Source organism: Thalassophryne amazonica, chromosome 20, assembly GCF_902500255.1.
Source record: "Thalassophryne amazonica chromosome 20, fThaAma1.1, whole genome shotgun sequence".
Taxonomy (NCBI): Eukaryota; Metazoa; Chordata; class Actinopteri; order Batrachoidiformes; family Batrachoididae; genus Thalassophryne; species Thalassophryne amazonica.
In genome coordinates this window covers 68,787,685-68,809,679 of record NC_047122.1, presented here as the reverse complement: position 1 = coordinate 68,809,679, position 21,995 = coordinate 68,787,685, and the positions used below count along the sequence as shown (strand labels likewise).

General features: G+C 44.9%; 1 protein-coding gene across 1 annotated transcript in view; it reads left to right on the top strand.

Annotated features, from left to right (window-relative positions):
• The window catches only part of LOC117502014 (receptor-type tyrosine-protein phosphatase U-like), a 689,797-nt gene that overhangs the window by 319,514 nt on the left and 348,288 nt on the right, over nucleotides 1-21,995 (top strand). The window contains exon 10 of the mRNA XM_034160998.1: nucleotides 12,170-12,441. Coding sequence (XP_034016889.1) covers nucleotides 12,170-12,441 — 272 coding nt within the window. The remainder of the gene's footprint in view (nucleotides 1-12,169; nucleotides 12,442-21,995) is intronic.

Here is a 21,995-nt window from a genome sequence, read left to right as displayed (position 1 = left end):
TAAATAATTACTTTGCAGTTTATTGCATGAAATAAGTATTTGATCCAATAGAAAAACAGACCTTAATATTTGGTACAGAAATCTTTGTTTGCAGTTCCAGAGGTCAGATGTTTCCTGTAGTTCTTGACCAGGTTTTCACACCCTGCAGCAGGGATTTTGGTCCACTCCTCCATACAGATCTTCTCTAGATCTTTCAGGTTTGGAGTTTCAACTCCCTCCAGAGTATGATGTTTCCACCCCCATGCTTCACGGTTGGGATGGTTTTCTTGGGGTTGTTCTATCCTCTAAACATGGTAAGTGGAGTTGATTCCAAAAAGCTCTATTCTGGTCTCATCTGACCACATGACCTTCTCCTATGCGGTGACACCAGTAGAGCTGATTTCACTCTACAATAGAGGTGTTTTGTTTTTTTTACACTATTTAGACTAGGATCAAATGTTATCCCAGCAGAGTAAATTTTGCTCAGCAAAAAATTACTGTGTCATGTGTTACTAATGTAATCTTTGTGACTGTGGTCCCAGCTCTCTTCAGGTCATTGACCAGGTCCTCCTGTGTAGTTCTGAGCTTTCTCAGAATCATCCTTACCCCACAAAGTGTGATCTTTCATGGATTCCCAGACCGAGGGAGATTGACAGTCATCTTGAGTTTCTTCCACTTTCTAATAAATAATCATAACAGTTTTCTTCTACCAAGCTGCTTGCCTGTTGTCCTGTAGTCCATCCCAGCCTTGTGCAGGTCTACAGTTTTGTCCCTGGTGTCCGTAGACAGCTCTTTGGTCTTGGCTATGGTGGACAGGTTGGAGTGTGATTGATTGAGTGTGTGAACAGGTGTCTTTTATACAGGTAACAAGTTCAAACAGGTGCAATTAATACAGGTAAAGAGTGCAGAATAAGAGGGCTTCTTAAAGAAAAATTAACAGGTCTGTGTGAGCCAGAATTCTTGCTGGTTGATAGGGGATCAGATACTTATTTGCCTCACTGAATAGAAGTAATATTGCTGCCAAATTTGAAGGAACTCTGTCAAGCCATTTTTCAGTTACCGAGTACACATTTGCCGTTTGGTATATTTATGTATTTTGGGTCAAGGATGAACACCACCAAAACGGAATGTTGATGGGACAAATATTTTTGGAGAACCTACAGATATTAGCTCATGTTGCTAACTACATTCTGCACTCACATGCTGTACCAGCAGGGGGCAGTAGATCATATTTATATTAAAAACGTGAGTGCGTATGTGATTTCATTTAGTAAGTTCAATGTAAGTACATAGTATCATTGTAAATATGTTAAAAATACACAGTTGACACAAGAAAGTGAAAACTTCAATCAAACTTTATTTATAGAGCACTTTTCATACAATTAAATGCAACACAAAGTGCTTCACAAAGTAAAAACAGTACCTTTGAACTACCATTGACCCACGTAAAAACCTCAAGCCACAAAAAAAATCCTCCCATGATCCATGTCATACACACCACCGCTCACTACACACACGCACATTAGAAGAATAAAAGAATAAAAGGCAATAACAATTGAAAAACAAGGTAATAATGATAAATAAATATTAATTAAAAGCTAAACTAAAAAGATGAGTCCTTGAGCCTATTCTTAAAAACCTGAACATTCTCTGCAGGCCCTGAGCCCCTGAAAGATAAGAAGGGCCAAGACCATTAAGACATTAACAACCATTGGACATTAAAATCTATCCTGAAACACACAGGGAGCCAATGCAGAGATTTTTAAACCGTGTAATATGCTCCCACTTTGTAGTCCTTGTCAGGACACGAGCTGCAGAGTTTTGCAAAAGTTGGAGGCCGGATATATTCTTCTTAGGAAGACCAGAAAGCAGGGCATTACAATAGTCGATACGACTAGTGACAAAGCATGCATCAGCGTCTCCGTGTTGGCTCGAGAGAGAATAGGGCGGACTCTGGCAATGTTCTTAAGATGGTAAAAACCTATTTTAATGATATGTTTAATGTTGGAATAAAGTCAGCTCAGAGTCTAAAATTACGCCCAGGTTTCTCACTTGTGGAGATGAATTAAAAGAAGGTGACTGAAGTTTTGGTAAAGGTTTCTTTCTCAGGGCCTCTGACCATAACTAAAACTTTGGTTTTGTCCTGGTTAAGCTGGACAAAGTTTTCTGCCATCCAGGATTTGATATCTGAGATGCAGTTAAAAAGTGTGTCCACTTACGTATTTCCGTTGTGGTCCCTTTAAAATCAAATGACAAAATAGAGTAGTAGTAATAATGGAATAATAGTGTGTGTGTGGTGTGTGGGTGTGTGTGTGTGGTGTGTGTGTGTGTGTGTGTGTGGTGTGTGTGTGTGTGTGTGTGTGTGTATATGATAAGAAGAACTTAAACAATTTATAAATACATTAAGACAGTAAAGTAACATTAAATGAAACACTTTCATTTCCTGTTGCACAATTAACAGGAACTGAAAGGGTTGAGTTCTTCTTCAAAAAACTGTTGAGGTCTAATGTTCTAAACATTCTGGACTCACACAGCATTCCAACTCATTTTATAAATACAACCCTGTCAACAGCCCATGGATCCCCACAGCCAACACGCTTTTTTATTTTGCATTCTTTCATGAAGTCTACTGATTTGTACTCTACTTCACTGAGTGCACAGTGCGTACCTCTGTGGATAAAGACCTGGGCTACAATTATGTAGACCTGGGTTCAAATCCCACTCACACTATTTGTTTGTGTCCTTCAAGAAGACAAGCTACATTGTCTCAGTCCTCCAGGTGAGGTCACCAACCATTTACAGCTGGGTGAAGTACTCTGACTCAGACTGGCATCCTGTCCAGGGCGACTCATACAGTGGGTTTCCAATACAGATTTGTGCAAAATCTAAGTGATATTTTAAGAATGTTGACAAAAAGCATTTACAAAATGACAGTGTTTCTACTGATGGAATGCAACTGCTGGGTTTTGTCCTGTCTTGATAACGTCATTCTAGACAAGCTCTCGCAAGAACTGTAATTACACAGGAAACAGAAAAAACATCCTGCTAACAATGATTTTTCTTTTTTAAATCAGCGTTGCTCACAGTATGTCTTATACTGTTTAACAGTGTCTCTTCCTGTGTCCACTCGGAGTGCGTCACATACTTGCATCCAGAAAGTATTCACAGCGCTTCAGTTTTGACACATTTGTTATGTTACAGCCTTATTCTAAAATGGAGGAATTTCCTTTTTTACCCTCAAACTTCTATACATAATACCCCATAATGACAACATGAAAAGTTTTTTCACACTTCAAGCTGCAGGATCAGGAGATAAGCAGCGCCACCCACTGGCCTCATGAAGCCTGAATCTGTTGCTGACTTGTTGACCTCTGTAACCGCTAGGTGGCCTCAGCTGAATCCATCCAAAACAAGACCTTTCATTAATAGAAATATGGCAGAGGCAGTGGAACTGTTCAAGGTGCTGAAAGATATTTTTACTAAATAATAAAAAGTCAAAAGGGGAAAAAGGAGCACGAGTGTAGCTGAATGTCTTTATTTTTATTTATGGCCCCACCGTTGTTCTTCTCTTTGTGGTCCTGTCAGCAGGACAGTTGGAGACTTGCCCTCAAACAGTGAGGGGAGTCCAGCTCTCACAGCTGAAGAAAAGCAATTTAGCCACATAGCCCCCCCGAGGCTGCTCACATCAAAGTCAGAGTGGCGAGGCTCAGCCCGAGCCTGCCTGGCTTCATTTTCAGCCAGGTAAGGGAGAGAAAACGGCCAGATCTCAGAGGACAACGGCATCTTGTTATCACGGGATATTTCTGCCAACATGACACCTCATCCATGCTCTTGGGTCAAGAAAGATCGGTCACAGGAACAGAATGGAAACTTGTGTGGGTGGTTTTGTAAAACTCATGTATTTTTACATCCAGATTGTGTGTCAATCTGACTCAGCTTTTGATTGGTTTGTGTTGTATTGCTTTGTGGACCACGTTTCTTCTGATGAAAGAAATGGAATGTTCCTTGGCTGTTCTTCAGCAAAGTTCCACAAGAGTTGGACAAGTCAGTCAAATGCATATCAAGATCAAAATGAGTGACTAGGATCAAAGGTCAGTGACCAGGCTCAAACATCAGGAGCCCTGCTCAAAGATGAGCATTACTGATCAACATCCAAGAGGAGTAATCAGGATTAAAGACCAGTAATCAGGATAAAAGGTCATTGACCAGATTTAACACTTCAGGATCATGATCAAAGATGAAGATCACAGGTCAAGATCAAAGGTGAGTGAGCAGGAACAAAGGTCAATAACCAGGATCAGTATTTGGTGGTCAGGCTTAAAAGTGCGAAGCATGATCAAAGATGAGGATTCAAATTACAGATCAAGATCAAAGATGAGTGAGCAGTATCAAAGGTTGTAAACAGGACCATAGGCCAGTGATCAGGCTTAAAACACCAGGAGCATGATCAAAGATTAGGATTAGAATCACAGATCAAGTTCAAAGATGACTTACCAGAATCAAAGATCAGTAATTATAGTCAGAGCTGTGCACAGCAGACTGTGTGCACTGACTTAATAATCCACCACACTGTACTGTAATTACTATATAGTCATTTAATTACTGTACTGTAATTTCATTTCTGTACAATTTAAGTACTGTAATTACTGTATAATTTAATTACTGTGCTATAAATACTGTGAGTTGGCTGGTTTTTGAGACTGACAATTTGTGGGATCCCCATTAAATTGATGGACGTTAGTACTGTGAGTCCTCTGAGAAGTGAAGACAGTCTGTGGCTGCTTGGGTTAGGGGTTAGGGGTTAGGTTAACGACCTGTTCACCAACACAGGGTTAGGGTTAGGGTTAGGTAACCCTAACCCTAAGTGTGTGGGTTTGTTGTGGATCAAGACCAAGATCCAGACTTTCTATGATTGATGGAGTCAGTCATCAGTTGTGTGTGTGTGTGTGTGTATGTGTGTGTGTGTACTGCACGTGGGGAAAATGTCAAACCTCTTGAGTGATTCACTTTTTCCAGTTGTGACATTCATGGCCTGTGATGGTCAAAGACATCGGGGAATAGCATATGGAGTCATGTGTTCACTGGTGAACAAATGTTCATCTTTATAGTTTTCTGGTTCTTCTGGTCTTATTGTTGGACTGTGAGACCTGGACAGTAAATCCTGACATAAGATGGTGAGTGGATGTCTTTGGTGCTAGATCACTAATCAAGATCCCTGGGTACCACTGGATCCTGTGGAATAACTTTGTGATACAACAGTGGCCACTTATGGTAACCAAGAGGAGATATTCCACTTGTATTGTGATGGGACGTCATGTACAGCAGCAGTGCTGTGGAGTGGACGTCCCTGAGCTCTGTCCAACCTGCAGGTGATTCAGAACTGGAGAAGACCAGCAGGATGCACCTGGCTGTGGATGATCCATAGCTTCTCTCTGCAGATGGGGGGGGGGGGGCTCACTGGTTGTGCCTGCGTGGCTGATATATGGGACTCCATGTGTTTGTGTGGGGTGGTGGACTCCCCCAACACCAGCCTGTCATCACATACTTCTTCTGAATGTTAGTAGTTGCTTTTGCTTCAAGGATTAGCTGCACTGAAGCCCATTAAAGATTATCATTAGTCGATCAGCATGTTGTGCTGGAAAATCCTTGATGAGTGATTAATGAAATACCTTCTCTTCCATATTCCTTTGAAGCATGTTTGTTGTCTGTGTTCGTAGAACAGAAAGATAACTTAGAATAAAGGACCTGCTCGCGGCTGAGGCTCTTTTTTCTCAGACTATTAAGCGGGTTCAAGGTCTGACGTGCTCCTCGCTGTGCATTTAAACACGGGCTTGCTGACTGATGATGAGGTGGTGGAGGATTAAGATGCAGAAAAGGCGGAGGTGAGCGAAGAGGACAACAGGGACAAAGATGCTGGAGAGAAAAGTGGAGGAGGAGGAACGAGTGGAGCAGATGACAGAAGAGTTTGCCGAGGAGGAAGAAGCCACTTGTCATTCTTGGGAAGGTTGGAGGGACTCGGATCAGATCCTGCTTTTTGGTCTATAAACTGTGTGTGTGCGTGCGTATGGTCAGTACATGTCCTGTATTCGGCGTGTGAGGTATTACAGCCATCTCTCTGGTTTAAGCATTCCCTTGGTTGCCATTACGGCCTAATAACCGTGTCAGTATGAATTAATGGCAGGAAGGCAGGGCTCTGATTGCACCTCAATGCACTACAGTACCAAGGCGACTACAATACTCACGATGGCTTGTTCATACCACTCCAGCCATCCGGAAGCAGCACCCACTGAATCACACTCAACGCGAAGGTTATATGTGCAATTAACGGCTGTTTGCCTCCTGCCAGCATGATGATGATTGGATGATTAGAAGTTGGGGAAAGGATGATGTGATCCCAGAGGCCACTTTAGCCCATCCAAGGCAACATGGATAACTCAGTTTGCCCCATCTTCATCTGTTAGCGTTTGAATTGATACAGTGTAACGAAAATTCAAATCGGTGAAGAGAGCATTCAGAGATTATATCAGCAACCGCTGAGACACAGTGCTGAAGCTCACGCTGTGTACATAGCATCTTAATCTGGGTTTTCCATGTTCTCGCCCGTGTTTGTGTGGGTTTCCTGCGGCTGCTCTGGTTTCCTCCCACATTTAAAGACATGCAGGTTAGGTGGATTGGAAACTTTATAATTGTCTAGGTCTCCCTTGCAAAAGAGATCTCAAACTCAGTGCGACTAACCTGGTTAAATCCTCTTTGTCTTTCGGCTGTTCACCGTTAGGGGTCGCCACGGCAGATCAGTTGTTTCCATCTCACCCCGTCCTCTGTATCTTCCTCTGTCTCACCAACCACCTGCATGTCCTCCTCAGCACATCCATGAACCTCCTCTTTGGTCTCCTCTTCTCCTCCTGCCTGGTGGATCCATCCTCAGCATCCTTCTCCCTATATACCCTGGGTCCCTCCTCTGCACATGTCCAAACATCTCAATCTCGCCTCTCTGACTTTTTCTCCAAACCGTCCCACCTGAGCTGTCCCTCTGATATGTTCATTCCTAATCTTGTCCATTCTTGTCACTCCCAAAGAGAATCTCAACATCTTCAGCTCTGCCTCCTGTCTTTTTGTTAGTGCCAACCGTCTCTAAACCGTCCAACATAGCTGGGTCTCACTACTGTTTTGTAAACTTATCCCCTTTCACCCTTGCTGATATTCTTCGGTCACAAATCACTCCTGCCACCTTTCTCCACCCACTCCACCCTGCCTGCACTCCTTCTTCAACCTCTCTACCACACCTCCATTACTTTTAACAGTTGACCCCAATAATTTAAACTCATCTACTTTCACTACTTCTACTCCTTGTAACTGCACTATACCACTGGGCTCCATCCCATTCACACACAGGGACTCAGTCTTGCTTCTACTGACTTTCATTCCCCTTCTCTCCCAGCTATCTCCACCTCTCCAGACTAGACTCAACTTCACATTGTCATCTGCAATCATCATAGTCCATGGGAACTCCTGTCTGATCTCATCCGTCAACCTGTCCCCACCACCTGCAAACAAGAAAGACTCCGATTGATCCTTGGTGTATCCCACCTCCCTTTGAATGAGTCTGTCATTCTGACCTGCGCTCTCACCGCTGTCACACTGTGTTGTACATGTCCTGCACTACCCTAACATACTTCTCTGCCACTCCAGACTTCCTCATACAATGCCACAACTCTTCTCTTGGCACCCTATCATAAGCTTTTTCTAAGTCCACAAACACACAATGTAACTCTTTCTGTCCTTCTCTGTACTTTCCAACAGTATTCTCAGAGCAAACATTGCATCTGTAGTGCTCTTTTCTCGGCTGAAACCGTATTGCTGCTCACAGATCTTCACCGGTTTTCTAAGCCTAGCTTCTACTACTCTTCCCATACTTCATGCTGTGGCTGATCAGCTTTATGCCTCTGTGTTACTGCAGCTCTGGCACATCACCCTTGTTCTTGAAATAGGAACCAGCACACTTCGTCTCCACTCCTCAGGCATCCTCTCACTTTCTAAGATTTATTAAACAATCTGGTTAGAAACTCTACTGCATCTCTCCTAGACATTTCCATGCCTCCATTGGAATGTTTATCTGGACCAACTGCCTTTCCACTCTTCATCCTCTCCATAGCAGCCCTCACATTCTTCCTTGCTAATCTCTTGTACTTCCTGATTTACTCTCACCACATCATCAGCCTTTTCTCTTGCTCATTTCTTATTCATCAACTCTTCAAAATATTCCACTCCACCTTCTCAGCACACACTCCTCACTTGTCAGCACATTACCAGGCGCGTCTTTTACCACCCTAACCTGCTGCACATCCTTTTCCATCTCTGTCCCTTTGTCTGGCCAATCGGTACAAGTCCTTTTCCCTCCTTCCTTACTATTCAACTTTCTTGTACAACTCGCAATATGCCTTTTCCTTTGCTTTTGCCACTTCATCGCCTACACCGCATCTCCTTGTACTCCTTCTACTTTCCTTCATCTCTCCGACTATCCCAAAAACGTTTTCGCCAACTTCTTTCTCCTTATGCTTTCCTGACCTCTTCATTCACCACCAAGTCTCCTTGTCTTCCTTCCACTGTCCAGATGTCATACACAGTACTGTCCCTAGCTGTCTCCCTCACCACATCTGCAGTACTTTTTCCCGTTGTCAAAATTGCTTTCCCCTCCAACTAGGTTCTTGCTCACCTGCTCGCTAAATTTCACACAACAGTCTTCTTTCCTTCAGCTTCCACCATCTGATCCTTTGTTGAGCTCTCACTCTCTTCTTCTTCTTTACCTCTAAAGTCATCCTACAAACAACCATCCTATGCTGTCTAGTGACACTCTCTCCTGCCACCACCTTACAGTCTGTGATTTCTTTTAGCTTGCATCTCCTATAAAGAATGTAGTCCACCTGTGTGCAACCTTCCTCCACTCTTATATGTTACCCTGTGCTCCCTCTCTTTGCTTAAAGTAGGTGTTCACCACAGCCATTCCATCCTTTTTGCAAATCAACTACATCTGTCCTTCCCCCATTCCTATCCTTGATACCATATCTACCCATTACTTCCTCATCACTTCTGTTCCCTCCCAACATGCCCATGCCATCCACTTGGTCTCTTGCACACACAATAATGTCTACCTTTCTCTCTCCATCATATCAGCCAGCTCTCTCCCTTTACAGTCACACTACCAACATTCAAGTCCCCACTCTCAATTCCAACCCTTCTAGTTTTCTTTCTCCCGCTGTTTGTGGAAACTTTCTCCTCCTCTTCTTCGTCGCCTTCGCCAGCATAGCCCAATTTCCACCGGCACCCTGTTGGGCAACAGCACCGGTGGCGGACATTGTTAACCCGGGCCGCGACCGATCCTGTATGGAAATTAGATTCTTAGTCTGCATAGTTGGGTTGGCTTTTTTACGCCGGATGCCCTTCCTGACGCAACCCTCCTTATTTATCTGGGCTTGGGACCGGCACTCAGAATGTACTGGTCATGTTAGCGTTTCTGCACCCTTGGACAAAATACTTCATCCAGGGGAGATGTAGATTCCTGATTCATACTATTGTCTCTTGTAAACTAGATTATTGTAATGTTCTATTTTCAGGGTTACCGCAGTCCAGCATCAGGGGTCTTCAGCTGGTTCAGAACACTGCTGCCAGACTGTTTTTGGCATCTTTACACTGGTTCCCTGTCTCTGTGAGAGCAGATTTTAAGGTTTTGTTATTGACTTATATTAAAGTTGTTCATGGACTGGTGCCGTCTTATCTGGCTGATCTGGTGGAACTTTATGTGCCGGCCCGGGCTTTACAGTCGCAGGATGCGGGACTTCTCTGTGTTCCCAGGGTGAAGAAGTAGTCAGCAGGTCAAAGAGCCTTTTCTCATCATGCCCCCACCCTGTGGAACAGTCTTCCTGCAACCGTGAGGCAGTCAGAGTCCGTGGACATTTTTAAGTCAAGACTGAAAACCTATTTTTATTCTCTTATGAATGCTTTTTGTTTTTTTTTTATCTGTTTTATCTTTTGCTTCTGTTTTTAATTATGTATTTGAATTTTTTTTAAATTCATTTTTAATTATTTATTGAAATTTTATGTTGAATTGTTCCATGTAAGGCGCCTTGAGACGGCTTTTGCTGTGATTTGGCGCATTATAAGCTAATTAAATTGAAATTGAATCTGCTTTCCGCTGTGGAATTCAGAGATAAGAAAAACTTAATGATACGATTTTCTGTGTCACAGGTGAAGTAGAAGAGAAGCTTTCTTGATTTATAATAACTAAATAAAGATGACACAAAGTGACATTTGTCAATGATTTTGTGTATATTGTTAAAGTGATGTTGTTTGTCATTGTTGGACAGTATGTCCCATGACCTTGTCCTCTGACCTTTTGATAACTTCATATCTCCATCTGGAGCAACAGGCATCATAATACATACTGTTCTTTGCTTATCATGCTGATGCAAGACACAGGCAGAACACAGTTTTGATATGACACATACTGTTCAGAAAAACAACGCAAGCATGTCACCCGCATACAAATGTCAAATGCAACACTCTCCAACCACTCACTTATGTACTGATCCATGCAATAGGGCAAGACCCGCACACTTGGAGGTCGTTTTAAGCACAGTCTTAAAAACGTAGGTGGGGTGCTATGATGGGGCTTCTTTTATGCAAGTCCGGGGGGGGGGGGGGGTGGTGCACAAGTCCAGTGCTGTCGTAGCAACTCTCTGTTCAGTGGTTTAGTGAAGTCTTCTTTTTAATACAACATCTAATTTTTGAAGTTTGATTCCAGTTGGTCTTTTGAGTTTTTGAGTTTGCTCACTACATTAAACTACCCGGAGGGGAACTGCCACCAAGAAAATCCCCAACATCATCATGTGTGTTGTGCTGGTGAGGGAAGCCACAGTAATACATAAGTGTCCCTCTTTATTTTGTGCCTGTTGTCATTGCCACTAGTTGCCTGGTTCAGCAGAGATTCGATGGTGAAAGCCTTCTCTGGCACCTGGCACGGGAGCTTTGACCTGGCCGCAGAGCAGCATGTGACAGACAAGTGGGAAGCAGACAGAACCAAAGCCAGGCCGAATCCAGACAAATAACCCAGAGATATTTTCAGAAACAACCTTGAGTCTGTCAACTTTGTCTCTCAGGCGTTTTGTTCAGGCAAATAAAAAAAAGTTGAAAATGAACATGACGTATCTATCCTGGGCTGACATCTTATGGGTGAAGTTGGGTGTTTTTATTTTTTTTTACAGTCTGTCACTCAGTCTGTCTGCGAGCTAAACACACTGAAACTGGAGGGGTGTGTGTGTGTGTGTGTGTGCTCCATGCAAGTGTAGAAGCTGCAGCACAGATTTTACTGCTCAAGCGATGTCATTGTTTTTTTTTTTGAGCAACTATCAGCTGCCCTAAATGTGTTCAGTGATTCTCTAGAAGCTTTGTGATTGTGTGTCCATGATTTTCTAGAAGCTTCCTGATTGTGTCCATGGTTCTCTAGAAGCTATGGGTGTGTGTCCATGATTATCTAGAGGCCTCTAAGTGTGTCTGTGATTCTCTAGAAGCTAAAAAATAAAATAATATGACATAAAAAAGTGCCAAATCAACATATAGATGCACCTCAGATCTACTGTGGCAACCCCAAGTGAAATCAAGGGAGCAGCTGAAGGGTCTTACTGGGGGTAAAATCTTGTGTGAAAGTGGATTTAGGATTCTCTGAGCGGATTCTCGTCCACAACATCAAAGCCAAGAAAAGCAGATTCTGCTCTTCAGCAGAAGACATTTTTAAGATTTTAACAGAGAAATCTGAGTATTTTGGAAAAGTGCAGGAAAAGACAGCAGCAGAGTGACGTATATCACATAATGAGAGTCATATGTAATCTGGTGTAATGTGGCACTAATTAGTTACAGTTGTATGTAATCTCAGTTCTTACTAGTACCATGTATTTTGTGTGTAATTTCACAAAACACGGTATTCACAAAACACACACATTTCTTTAAAATTTTGGCTATGATTTAAAAGAAAATCAGGTCCGGTTTCCCCTTAAGCTCTATCTGACTCTGTGTTTGAGTGCAGTGTGCACTTCCTTCACCTGGCTCGATTATGCAGTTTGTCTTTCTTTCCCTGATTATTATTTTGAACAGAGCCCTGCCTCATCACACGTTCCCTGTGTGCTTTTTTGTTTTTCAGGGTCCTTTATGATGGTTAACTCCTCTCAGCATTTTGTGGGCCAGCGGGCTCAGCTGCTGCTCGTCCCGCTCAGTGAGAACGACACCCACTGCATCCAGTTCAGCTACTTCCTGTACAGCCGTGACGGGCACAGCCCGGGGGACCTGCAGGTCTACATCCGGGTCAACGCCGGCTCAAAGGGCAGCGCCGTGTGGAACATCTCAGGATCCCAGGGCCGACAGTGGCACCAGGTGGAGCTCGCCGTCAGCACCTTCTGGCCCAGTGAATACCAGGTGAGAACCCTTTATACAAACACAGTCCAGCCCATAAGTACTTGGACACTGACACAGTGATTGTAATGGTGCTCCACACTCCATCATTTTTTTTTTCCATTTTCAGAGCCCATAACTTCAGTTAGACAAATGAAATTCAAGGAATATTCATGCAAATCATCACTTTCATGTCCAGTTTTCTGTCGACCAGTCAGGAGATGGACACATGAACAAGTCATTCAACATGACAGTCATCAAGAAATACAAAGAGTATATTAAATCTGTCTGGAGTCAAACTGAGTGACCATGCAAGAAGGACACAAGTGAGTGAAGCCACCACAACACCGCTGGCAGCTCTGAAGGAGTTAAAGGCTTCTGTGGGTGTGATTGTTGAAACTGGGCACAGTGCAGCTTTTTGTATCACCACGTATACAGCTCTATAGTTTAGTGAAACAAAGGAAGTTCTTCATCCAAGAAAACAGAACAAATCTAGGCTGGAGAGGTGATGATCTAATGGTTAAAGTGTTGAGCCTGAGACCAGAAGATCCTCAGTTCAAATCCCAGCCTAACTGGAAAATCACTAAGGGCCCTTGGGCAAGATCCTTAATCTCCTAGTGTCTCCCAGTGTGCAGTGGGCATCTTGTATGGCAGCACCCTCACATTGGGGTGAATGTGAGGCATTATTGTAAAGTGCTTTGAGCTTCTGATGCAGATGGAAAAGTGCTTTATAAGTGCAGTCCATTTACCATTTACCATGTCATTCAAAGCGCATATTAAACAAATATGTAGGACTGCCTTTTTGCATTTACGCAATATCTCTAAAATCAGAAAGGTCTTGTCTCAGGGTGATGCTGAAAAACTAATTCATGCATTTATTTCCTCTAGGCTGGACTATTGTAATTCTTTATTATCAGGTTGTCCTAAAAGTTCCCTAAAAAGCCTTCAGTTAATTCAAAATGCTGCAGCTAGAGTACTGACGGGGACTAGCAGGAGAGAGCATATCTCACCCGTGTTGGCCTCTCTTCATTGGCTTCCTGTTAATTCTAGAATAGAATTTAAAATTCTTCTTCTTACTTATAAGGTTTTGAATAATCAGGTCCCATCTTATCTTAGGGACCTCGTAGTACCATATCACCCCAATAGAGCGCTTCGCTCTCAGACTGCGGGCTTACTTGTAGTTCCTAGGGTTTGTAAGAGTAGAATGGGAGGCAGAGCCTTCAGCTTTCAGGCTCCTCTCCTGTGGAACCAGCTCCCAATTCAGATCAGGGAGACAGATACCCTCTCTACTTTTAAGATTAGGCTTAAAACTTTCCTTTTCGCTAAGGCTTATAGTTAGGGCTGGATCGGGTGACCCTGGACTATCCCTTGGTTATGCTGCTTTAGACGTAGACTGTGGGGGGGTTCCCATGATGCACTGTTTCTTTCTCTTTTTGCTCCGTATGCATCACTCTGCATTTAATCATTAGTGATCGATCTCTGCCCCCCTTCACAGCAGTCTTTTTCCTGGTTCTTTCCCTCAGCCCCAACCAGTCTCAGCAGAAGACTGCCCCCCTGAGCCTGGTTCTGCTGGAGGTTTCTTCCTGTTAAGAGGGAGTTTTTCCTTCCCACTGTTGCCAAGTGCTTGCTCACAGGGGGTCGTTTTGACCGTTGGGGTTTTACATAATTATTGTATGGCCTTGCCTTACAATATAAAGCGCCTTGGGGCAACTGTTTGTTGTGATTTGGCGCTATATAAAAAAAAAGTTGATTGAGTTGATTGAGTTGAACTACCAGCACCGACCTTTTGAGTGACTCAGTAATTCTGAGCAAATTCACAGACGAGGCCAAGTGACTCTGAAATAATTTGAAGTTTGGGCAGCACAGTGCCTCAATGGTTAGCACTGTTGCCTCATATCAAGAAGGTCATGGGATCAATTCCCACCTGTGGTCTTTCTGTGTGGAGGTTGTATGGTCTCCCGTGTTTGTGTGGGTTCCTCCAGGTGCTCCAGCCTCCTCCCACATCCAAAGACATGCAGGTTAGATGGACTGGAATCTTCAAATTGTCTGTAGGTGTGAATGTGTTTGTTTGTCTGTACGTGGCCCTGTGACAGACTGGTGTCCTGTCCAGGGTGAACCCGCCTCGTGCCCTGTGGCTGCTGGGATAGGCTCCAGTACCCTTCACCCCAGACTTTTAATTTGAGTAAGTGGGTACAGATAATGACTGAATGAATTTGAAGTTTGCTTAGAGGTACTTTGTCCAGGATGACCCTGACTGTGTTTCAGTTCAGGAGCTGCATCCTTCAAAGGCTGCATCCTACAATGAGCTGTCCTGAGACAGTGGAGGCTGGAACAAACGTTTCTGTCTAGTGCATGCAATGTATTGTTATTGCATTATTAGCTTTTTTTTTTGTCCCAACCAAGTGCCAATTGCGCTAGAAATGGCGCCAATGTGGAAGTGTAGTACCTTAACTGGCCACTTGATGCTGGCTCTAAAACAGAGAACTTTCCCCAAATTCTCCATGTTAAAATGTCCAAATTTAGAGCAGAAATAAACATGTTTACAACCTGGTACAAAGACACTTTTGGTCTCTTCAACAGTTTCCTCCAGGACAACTGGACGGGGTGATTTTTTTTCCCCCAGCTTCTTAGTTTAAGACATTTTAAGACATTTTAAGGCATAAAGTTCAGTATATTTGGGGGTGTGGTCCCTTTGAGTGACAGCTGTTGAGTGGAGCGTCTCCGTGTCTCATCCCGTGGCGGGTCCTGGAGACTGTCTGCTTGTTTGGGGGATTTATGTTGTGGACAGACGTCCTACAGGATCAGATGTCTCTGCTGTAATATTCAGTCTGAGTTAAACTCTCGCGGGTTTAATGTTGTATGCTAACGGTGGTAGCACTTCTAGCAGCTGTCAGCAGCTTCACCCATTAGCTCCACTTAATGATTACTGAGAAAATACGCGGCTGATAGAACCACCACACAGTCCCCACAAATATGATTTAATAAACATCTGAACCCAGGTTAGGTGGTTCAGAGTTCTTATTTCAGACGTAGGCCTGTTCAGGCATCTTTTGTCATGCACGCTCCGCCCCTTTATGCATTAATGGGCTCGTCGTTTAACAGGCTTCGTTTTGGTTCTTCTGGGTCTCTATAGAATGCCATCAGGTGACATCACGTAGGCTCTATCCAGGATAGATACAGTCTGTGGTCCCCATCGTCTGTCACTTAGCAGTGTTGACAGCTGCACATGACAAGTTAGTGTGGTGAGTGTAAGTTGTAGTTCAGTCATCATTTTTCAGTACTTAGAATAATTTACTTCTAGACATTCCTTATTTAGACTTGTGCATATGGAACCCCACATGGTTCTTTTTATTTACCACCCATTAGCGTTAGCTCGCTCTGCCTCGCCGACATACAGTATGTGCAAAAACTTGTCAAGAATATAAAAGGCAGTGAGGAAAACAAACACTTTTCTTCATCTGTAGCTTGAGGCACAACTGAGTCGTGTGTGAAACCACCAGCTGCTCTGACTCTGAAAGTTGGTGCCCCTATAATTCACATCGCGTACAGGTATTAGCTAATTACAACTATGTCATGTATCAATGTGTCTCAGTTTGAATGTAATTTCTGTTGGCATTTTGTTAACATTGCTGCTTTATTTATTGGTCAATTTACCTGCATGCTGCAGCGTAATCAATAGATCAGACTGAGTTGACTGTAGCAGTGTTGTTGCTGCAGGGTTATTAGTTCTATTGTGCAGCTTGTAGAAATCTGATGACTGGATTCAGCACTGCGTCCCCTCATTACAACCAATAATTTACCCTCTAATGCTCCTTCTCTATCCACCAACCCTCCACCACCCCAAAAGAGCGATAATGAGAAGGCAATGGCTGGTATAAGGGAGTGTGGCAGCGTGGGTCCACCGAACAGTCAATTGACCTCAATTCCGTGGGACTGTCAGTGCGGGGGAGCAGGCTTTGTGTTTGCTTCTATAACCTTGACGCACTCTGAGCCCCATCTCAATAAATCAAGAGCCAGTTAATGAGATTAGAGGCCTGTGCAGATCAATGAGGACAGCCCGTGCTTCACCGTCCTCAGCTCTCCTGTCCTGGGCGGCTCTAACAAACAACCAAACTGATTTAAAGTAATGATTTTCTTGGCTTCTGTAGTGACATTAGAAGTTCGGCTGCCTTGGAAGCTGCAGGGAGTGGTGGGGGGAGTACAGGAAACTGAGGTGTACAGTCAGACAGGCCGGAGCAGGTGGAGAGTTTGCTTAACGTTCCAGTGTTCAGCGCTCCAACAGGCCTGCATACACAATGTAATCTGTGACCCTGTCCGAGCAACCTGAGCAATGCCGAGGTGCTGTTCTCTAAAAGTCTTCCTGCTCGCTGTGTAGACTCGGGACAGATTGCTTCATTTGTCCTACAAACCTGGGAAATGGGCAGCAGGTAATGAAGCAGGTCGAGATGTGCAGATGCCCTGAAGGGAGAAAGTTACTGAACCTGAATGTTTATCTTCTTTTCCTTGTTTCTGAGCTCTCTGTGGCTCCCCACCAGCTCCCATTGTTCTCAAAGCCTGAACATGGAGCACGTAGGACCACAGGCCTCCACATAGGAATGACCACTTCAGAGGGCTGGAAAGAGAAAAGAGCACTCGTGTGCAGGCAGCTGCTCCTGGTGGTTGGGGAGATAAGAAACAGAGATCTAGCAGTCAGTTTGCACCAACACTGGACAGACATCTGCTGGACGGGAATCAGAGGTGGAACACGCCAGTTGCATGTAGGCTTTGATTAATATGACATTTTGAAACCTAATCTTGAGATTTTGGGATTTCAGATGCTTATTTAGTGCCAATTCAATTTTCAATTTATTTCATTTGTATACCACCAAATCACATCAAAGCTGCCTCAATTGTTCACACAAGTAAGGTCTAACCTTACCAACCCCCAGAGCAAGAACACAGGCAGCAGTGACAAGGAAAAACTCCCTCTGATGATTTGAGGAAGAAACCTCAAGCAGACCAGACTCAGAGGAGTGACCCACTGCTTAGTCCATGCAAATAGTTACAAGGTTTTTACCAAGCAATGTTGACATGACCACACAACCATTTGTGCCACAGGCAGGGGATCATCCAGCATCCTGGGGTGCTGGGCCAGCATCCATCCATCACGCTGTCAGTGGGCAACTCACCAGGCCAAGTTTATTCTAAATCCAAACTGCAGTGTGCTGTGTCAGCTTCAGTCATGGCATCTCGTGGTCAGTCCAGCACCCTGTGGTGCAACTGCCAGTCTTGTGAGGCATCATCAGTATCTCAGACAGCGAGAAAAAGAGGAGAATCAGTCAGTCACAAATACTACACCCTAAGGTATTAGTTCACCAGCAGTAAATCGACGGGGAAGCAGAGAGAATACTAAGGTGATCACCGGCCACTAGAACTGACCTTCACTAACAGACCCAGAATTTAGAAGAAGTGAAGCAGAGACCTGTTCCATTGTTAATAAGATGAATTAAAGGGATAAGAGGCATAGTAACATACTATACCAGTATGTTAGCCATACGAAAGGGAAAATAACTGCGTCTTAAGTCTGAACTTGAAAGTCTCCACAGAATCTGACTGTTTTTGACGCAGGGAGATCATTCCACAGAACAGGGACACGATAAGAGAAAGCTCTGTGACCCACAGACTTCTTATTCACCCTAGGGACATAAAGTAGTCCTGCATCCTGAGAACACAGAGCCCGGGCCAGTACGTAAGGTTTAATTAGGTCAGCTAGGTAGGGAGGTGCCAGTCCATGAATAATTTTATAGGTTAGTAGCAGAACCTTAAAATCTGATCTCACTGGGACAGGAAGCCAGTGAAGAGACACCAAAATGGGTGTAATGATCTCATCCTGCATTTTTGGCAAAGAGGTTTGAGTTTGCTTTCAGTTTGAGGAAGATAATTTTGGAATTTTTCTATTCTTTATATATGAAATCTTATCTTAGGGACCTCGTAGTACCATATCACCCCAATAGAGCGCTTCGCTCTCAGACTGCAGGCTTACTTGTAGTTCCTAGGGTTTGTAAGAGTAGAATGGGAGGCAGAGCCTTCAGCTTTCAGGCTCCTCTCCTGTGGAACCAGCTCCCAATTCAGATCAGGGAGACAGACACCCTCTCTACTTTTAAGATTAGGCTTAAAACTTTCCTTTTTGCTAAAGCTTATAGTTAGGGCTGGATCAGGTGACCCTGAACCATCCCTTAGTTATGCTGCTATAGACGTAGACTGCTGGGGGGTTCCCATGATGCACTGAGTGTTTCTTTCTCTTTTTGCTCTGTATGCACCACTCTGCATTTAATCATTAGTGATCGATCTCTGCTCCCCTCCACAGCATGTCTTTTTCCTGGTTCTCTACCTCAGCCCCAACCAGTCCAGCAGAAGACTGCCCCTCCCTGAGCCTGGTTCTGCTGGAGGTTTCTTCCTGTTAAAAGGGAGTTTTTCCTTCCCACTGTAGCCAAGTGCTTGCTCACAGGGGGTCGTTTTGACCGTTGGGGTTTTACATCATTATTGTATGGCCTTGCCTTACAATATAAAGCGCCTTGGGGCAACTGTTTGTTGTGATTTGGCGCTATATAAAAAAATTGATTGAAAATTGATTGATTGATGAAAAAAAAATAAAAAGGACCTATACTTTATTGACAGCCCTCGTATTATTTTTTGTATTTCTTGTATTTAAAATGGCATAAACAAATGAAATTGTGCGATATTCCAAGTGTTCCAATACCTTTGGAGGGCACACTATCCTAACCTTATGATGACTGTAAAATGAGTGTGGTATTATTACTGTTTTGTTTAAGAATGTTTAATTTTCACTGTTGCTGCACTTTGTGTCTAATCATATCGTATATCATACTGATATGACAGTATTGCAGTATGATAATTTGTCCATATTGTAGGTAAAAAAAAAAAGAAAAATGCTTGAAAAGGTGGGGGGGTGGCGGGGGCGGGGGGGGTGGTGGTGCTCCAGAAGCTGAAAGGTTTTAGCCATGCTCCACCGAAGCATGTACCTCAGTCTGAAGCACCTAAATGACATGGTGAGATGCTGAAGAGCTTCTCTTATCATGTCTGCAACATATATCTATCTATATATATATATATATATATATACAACCCCTGGCAAAAATTATGGAATCACCAGCCTCGGAGGATGTTCATTCAGTTGTTTAATTTTGTAGAAAAAAAGCAGATACAGACATGACACAAAACTAAAGTCATTTCAAATGGCAACTTTCTGGCTTTAAGAAACACTATAAGAAATCAGGAAAAAAAATTGTGGCAGTCAGTAACGGTTACTTTTATAGACCAAGCAGAGGGAAAAAATATGGACTCACTCAATTCTGAGGAAAAAATTATGGAATCACCCTGTAAATTTTCATCCCCAAAACTAACACCTGCATCAAATCAGATCTGCTCAGTGGACTGACATGAATCATGGCTCCAACACGAGAGATGTCAATTGAAACAAAGGAGAGGTGTTGGGAAAGTGTCGTGACACGGACCCACAACAGGGGGCGTAAATGAACGGACAATGATAGAGTCAAAAATGAACACTTTAACTGTTGTGAATGAGCACAACCACAATACAACAGATTACAGAATGTAAGACAATAGTCAATCACAAAGGTGACGTGTGGGCAGGCTCGAGGATAGAAGACGTCTGTCCTGAGAAGAACCGGAACCACACGATTTCCTCCGCCACTGAACCTGGAGAATACTGGAGCCGCCAAGTCCCGAGTCCCCAGGTGGCCACCGTCTCCAAGCGTCGGATCTGGTACTGCTGGCGAGGAGCAGAAACAATCAAAGGTGGGTGTGTGCACACCCAGTAATAACAAATGGTGGGAATTCCACCTCCACCTCTCATCCACACGTGCAGCTCCTGTCACAAAGCACTTATCTGGGGGTGTGAAGCGAAGCTGTCGCCAGTCACGCCAATCTCCAGACAATGCACTCAACGGGAAAAACAGCTGCAAAAATGAGTTCAGACTAAACACAGTTAGTTACACGACTGAGAATATTACCTCTACTGGTAGATGATATCTCGGCAACGAGGTGGAGATGAAGTCCGGTTTTTATGGAGGAGAATGATGAAGTGTAGATGGGTGACAGCTGTCATGAGATGATGAGTAACAGCTGTCACCCCTGGCTGTGTCCGTGGCGGCAGCACCCTCTCGAGCCTGAAGCCCGCACTCCAGGCAGGGCGCCATCTGGTGGTGGGCCAGCAGTACCTCCTCTTCTGGCGGCCCACACAACAGGACCCCCCCCTCAACGGGCACCTCCTGGCGCCCGACCAGGCTTGTCCGGGTGGGGGCGGTAGAAATCGGCCAGGAGGGCCGGATCCAGGATGAAGCTCCTCTTCACCCAGGAGCGTTCTTCGGGTCCATACCCCTCCCAGTCCACCAGATACTGAAACCCCCGGCCCATCCGACGGACCCAGGAGCCGTGCACGGTCCAAGCCGGCTCCCCGTCAACGATGCGGGCAGGAGGCGGCGCCAAACCGGGAGCACAGAGGGGTGAGGTGTGGTGTGGTTTGATCCGGGAGACATGGAACACGGGGTGGATCCGCAGTGAAGCTGGGAGTTGGAGCTTCACTGCAGCCGGGCTGAGGACCTTGAGGATCTTGAAGGGGCCAATGTACCTGTCCTTTAATTTCGGGGACTCCACTTGTAAGGGAATGTCCTTCGTAGACAACCACACCTCCTGCCCGGGCTGGTATGCAGGGGCCGGGGTCCGCCGGCGGTCTGCATGGGCCTTAGCCCTCGTCCGGGCCTTCAACAAGGCAGAACGGGAGGTGCACCACACCCGACGGCACCTCCGCAGGTGGGCCTGGACCGAGGCACACTGACCTCTCCCTCCACCACGGGAAACAATGTGGGCTGGTACCCCAGACACACCTCAAATGGGGAGAGGCCGTGGCAGAAGACACCTGACTGTTATGGGCATACTCGATCCAGGCCAGATGGTTACTCCAGGCCGTCGGATGCGCGGATGTCACACAGCGAAGGGTCTGTTCCAGCTCTTGGTTGGCCCGTTCTACCTGTCCGTTCGTCTGTGGGTGGTACCCGGACAAGAGGCTCACGGTGGCCCCCAGTTCTCTGCAGAAACTCCTCCAGACTTGAGAGGAAAACTGGGGACCACGATCCGAGACAATGTCAGTTGGTATCCCATGCAGACGGACAACGTGGGCAGTAGGGAGCTTTGGCAGGGCCACGAAGTGGGCCACCTTGGAGAATCAGTCCACTATCGTGAGGATGGTGGTGTTGCCCTGGGACGGCGGGAGGCCCGTGATGAAATCCAGGCCGATATGGGACCAGGGGCGATGAGGCACTGGCAGCGGCTGGAGAAGCCCTTGGGTCTTCTTGTGCTCGGCTTTGCCCCTGGCACAGGTGGTGCAGGCCTGGATATACTCCTGGACATCGGCCTCCATGGACGCCCACCAGAAGCGCTGCTGGATAACTGCCACGGTCCTTCGCACCCCCGGATGACAGGAGAGCTTGGAACCGTGACAGAAATCCAGAACTGCAGCTCTAGCCTCTGGTGGGACGCAAAGTCTGTTCCTCGGACCA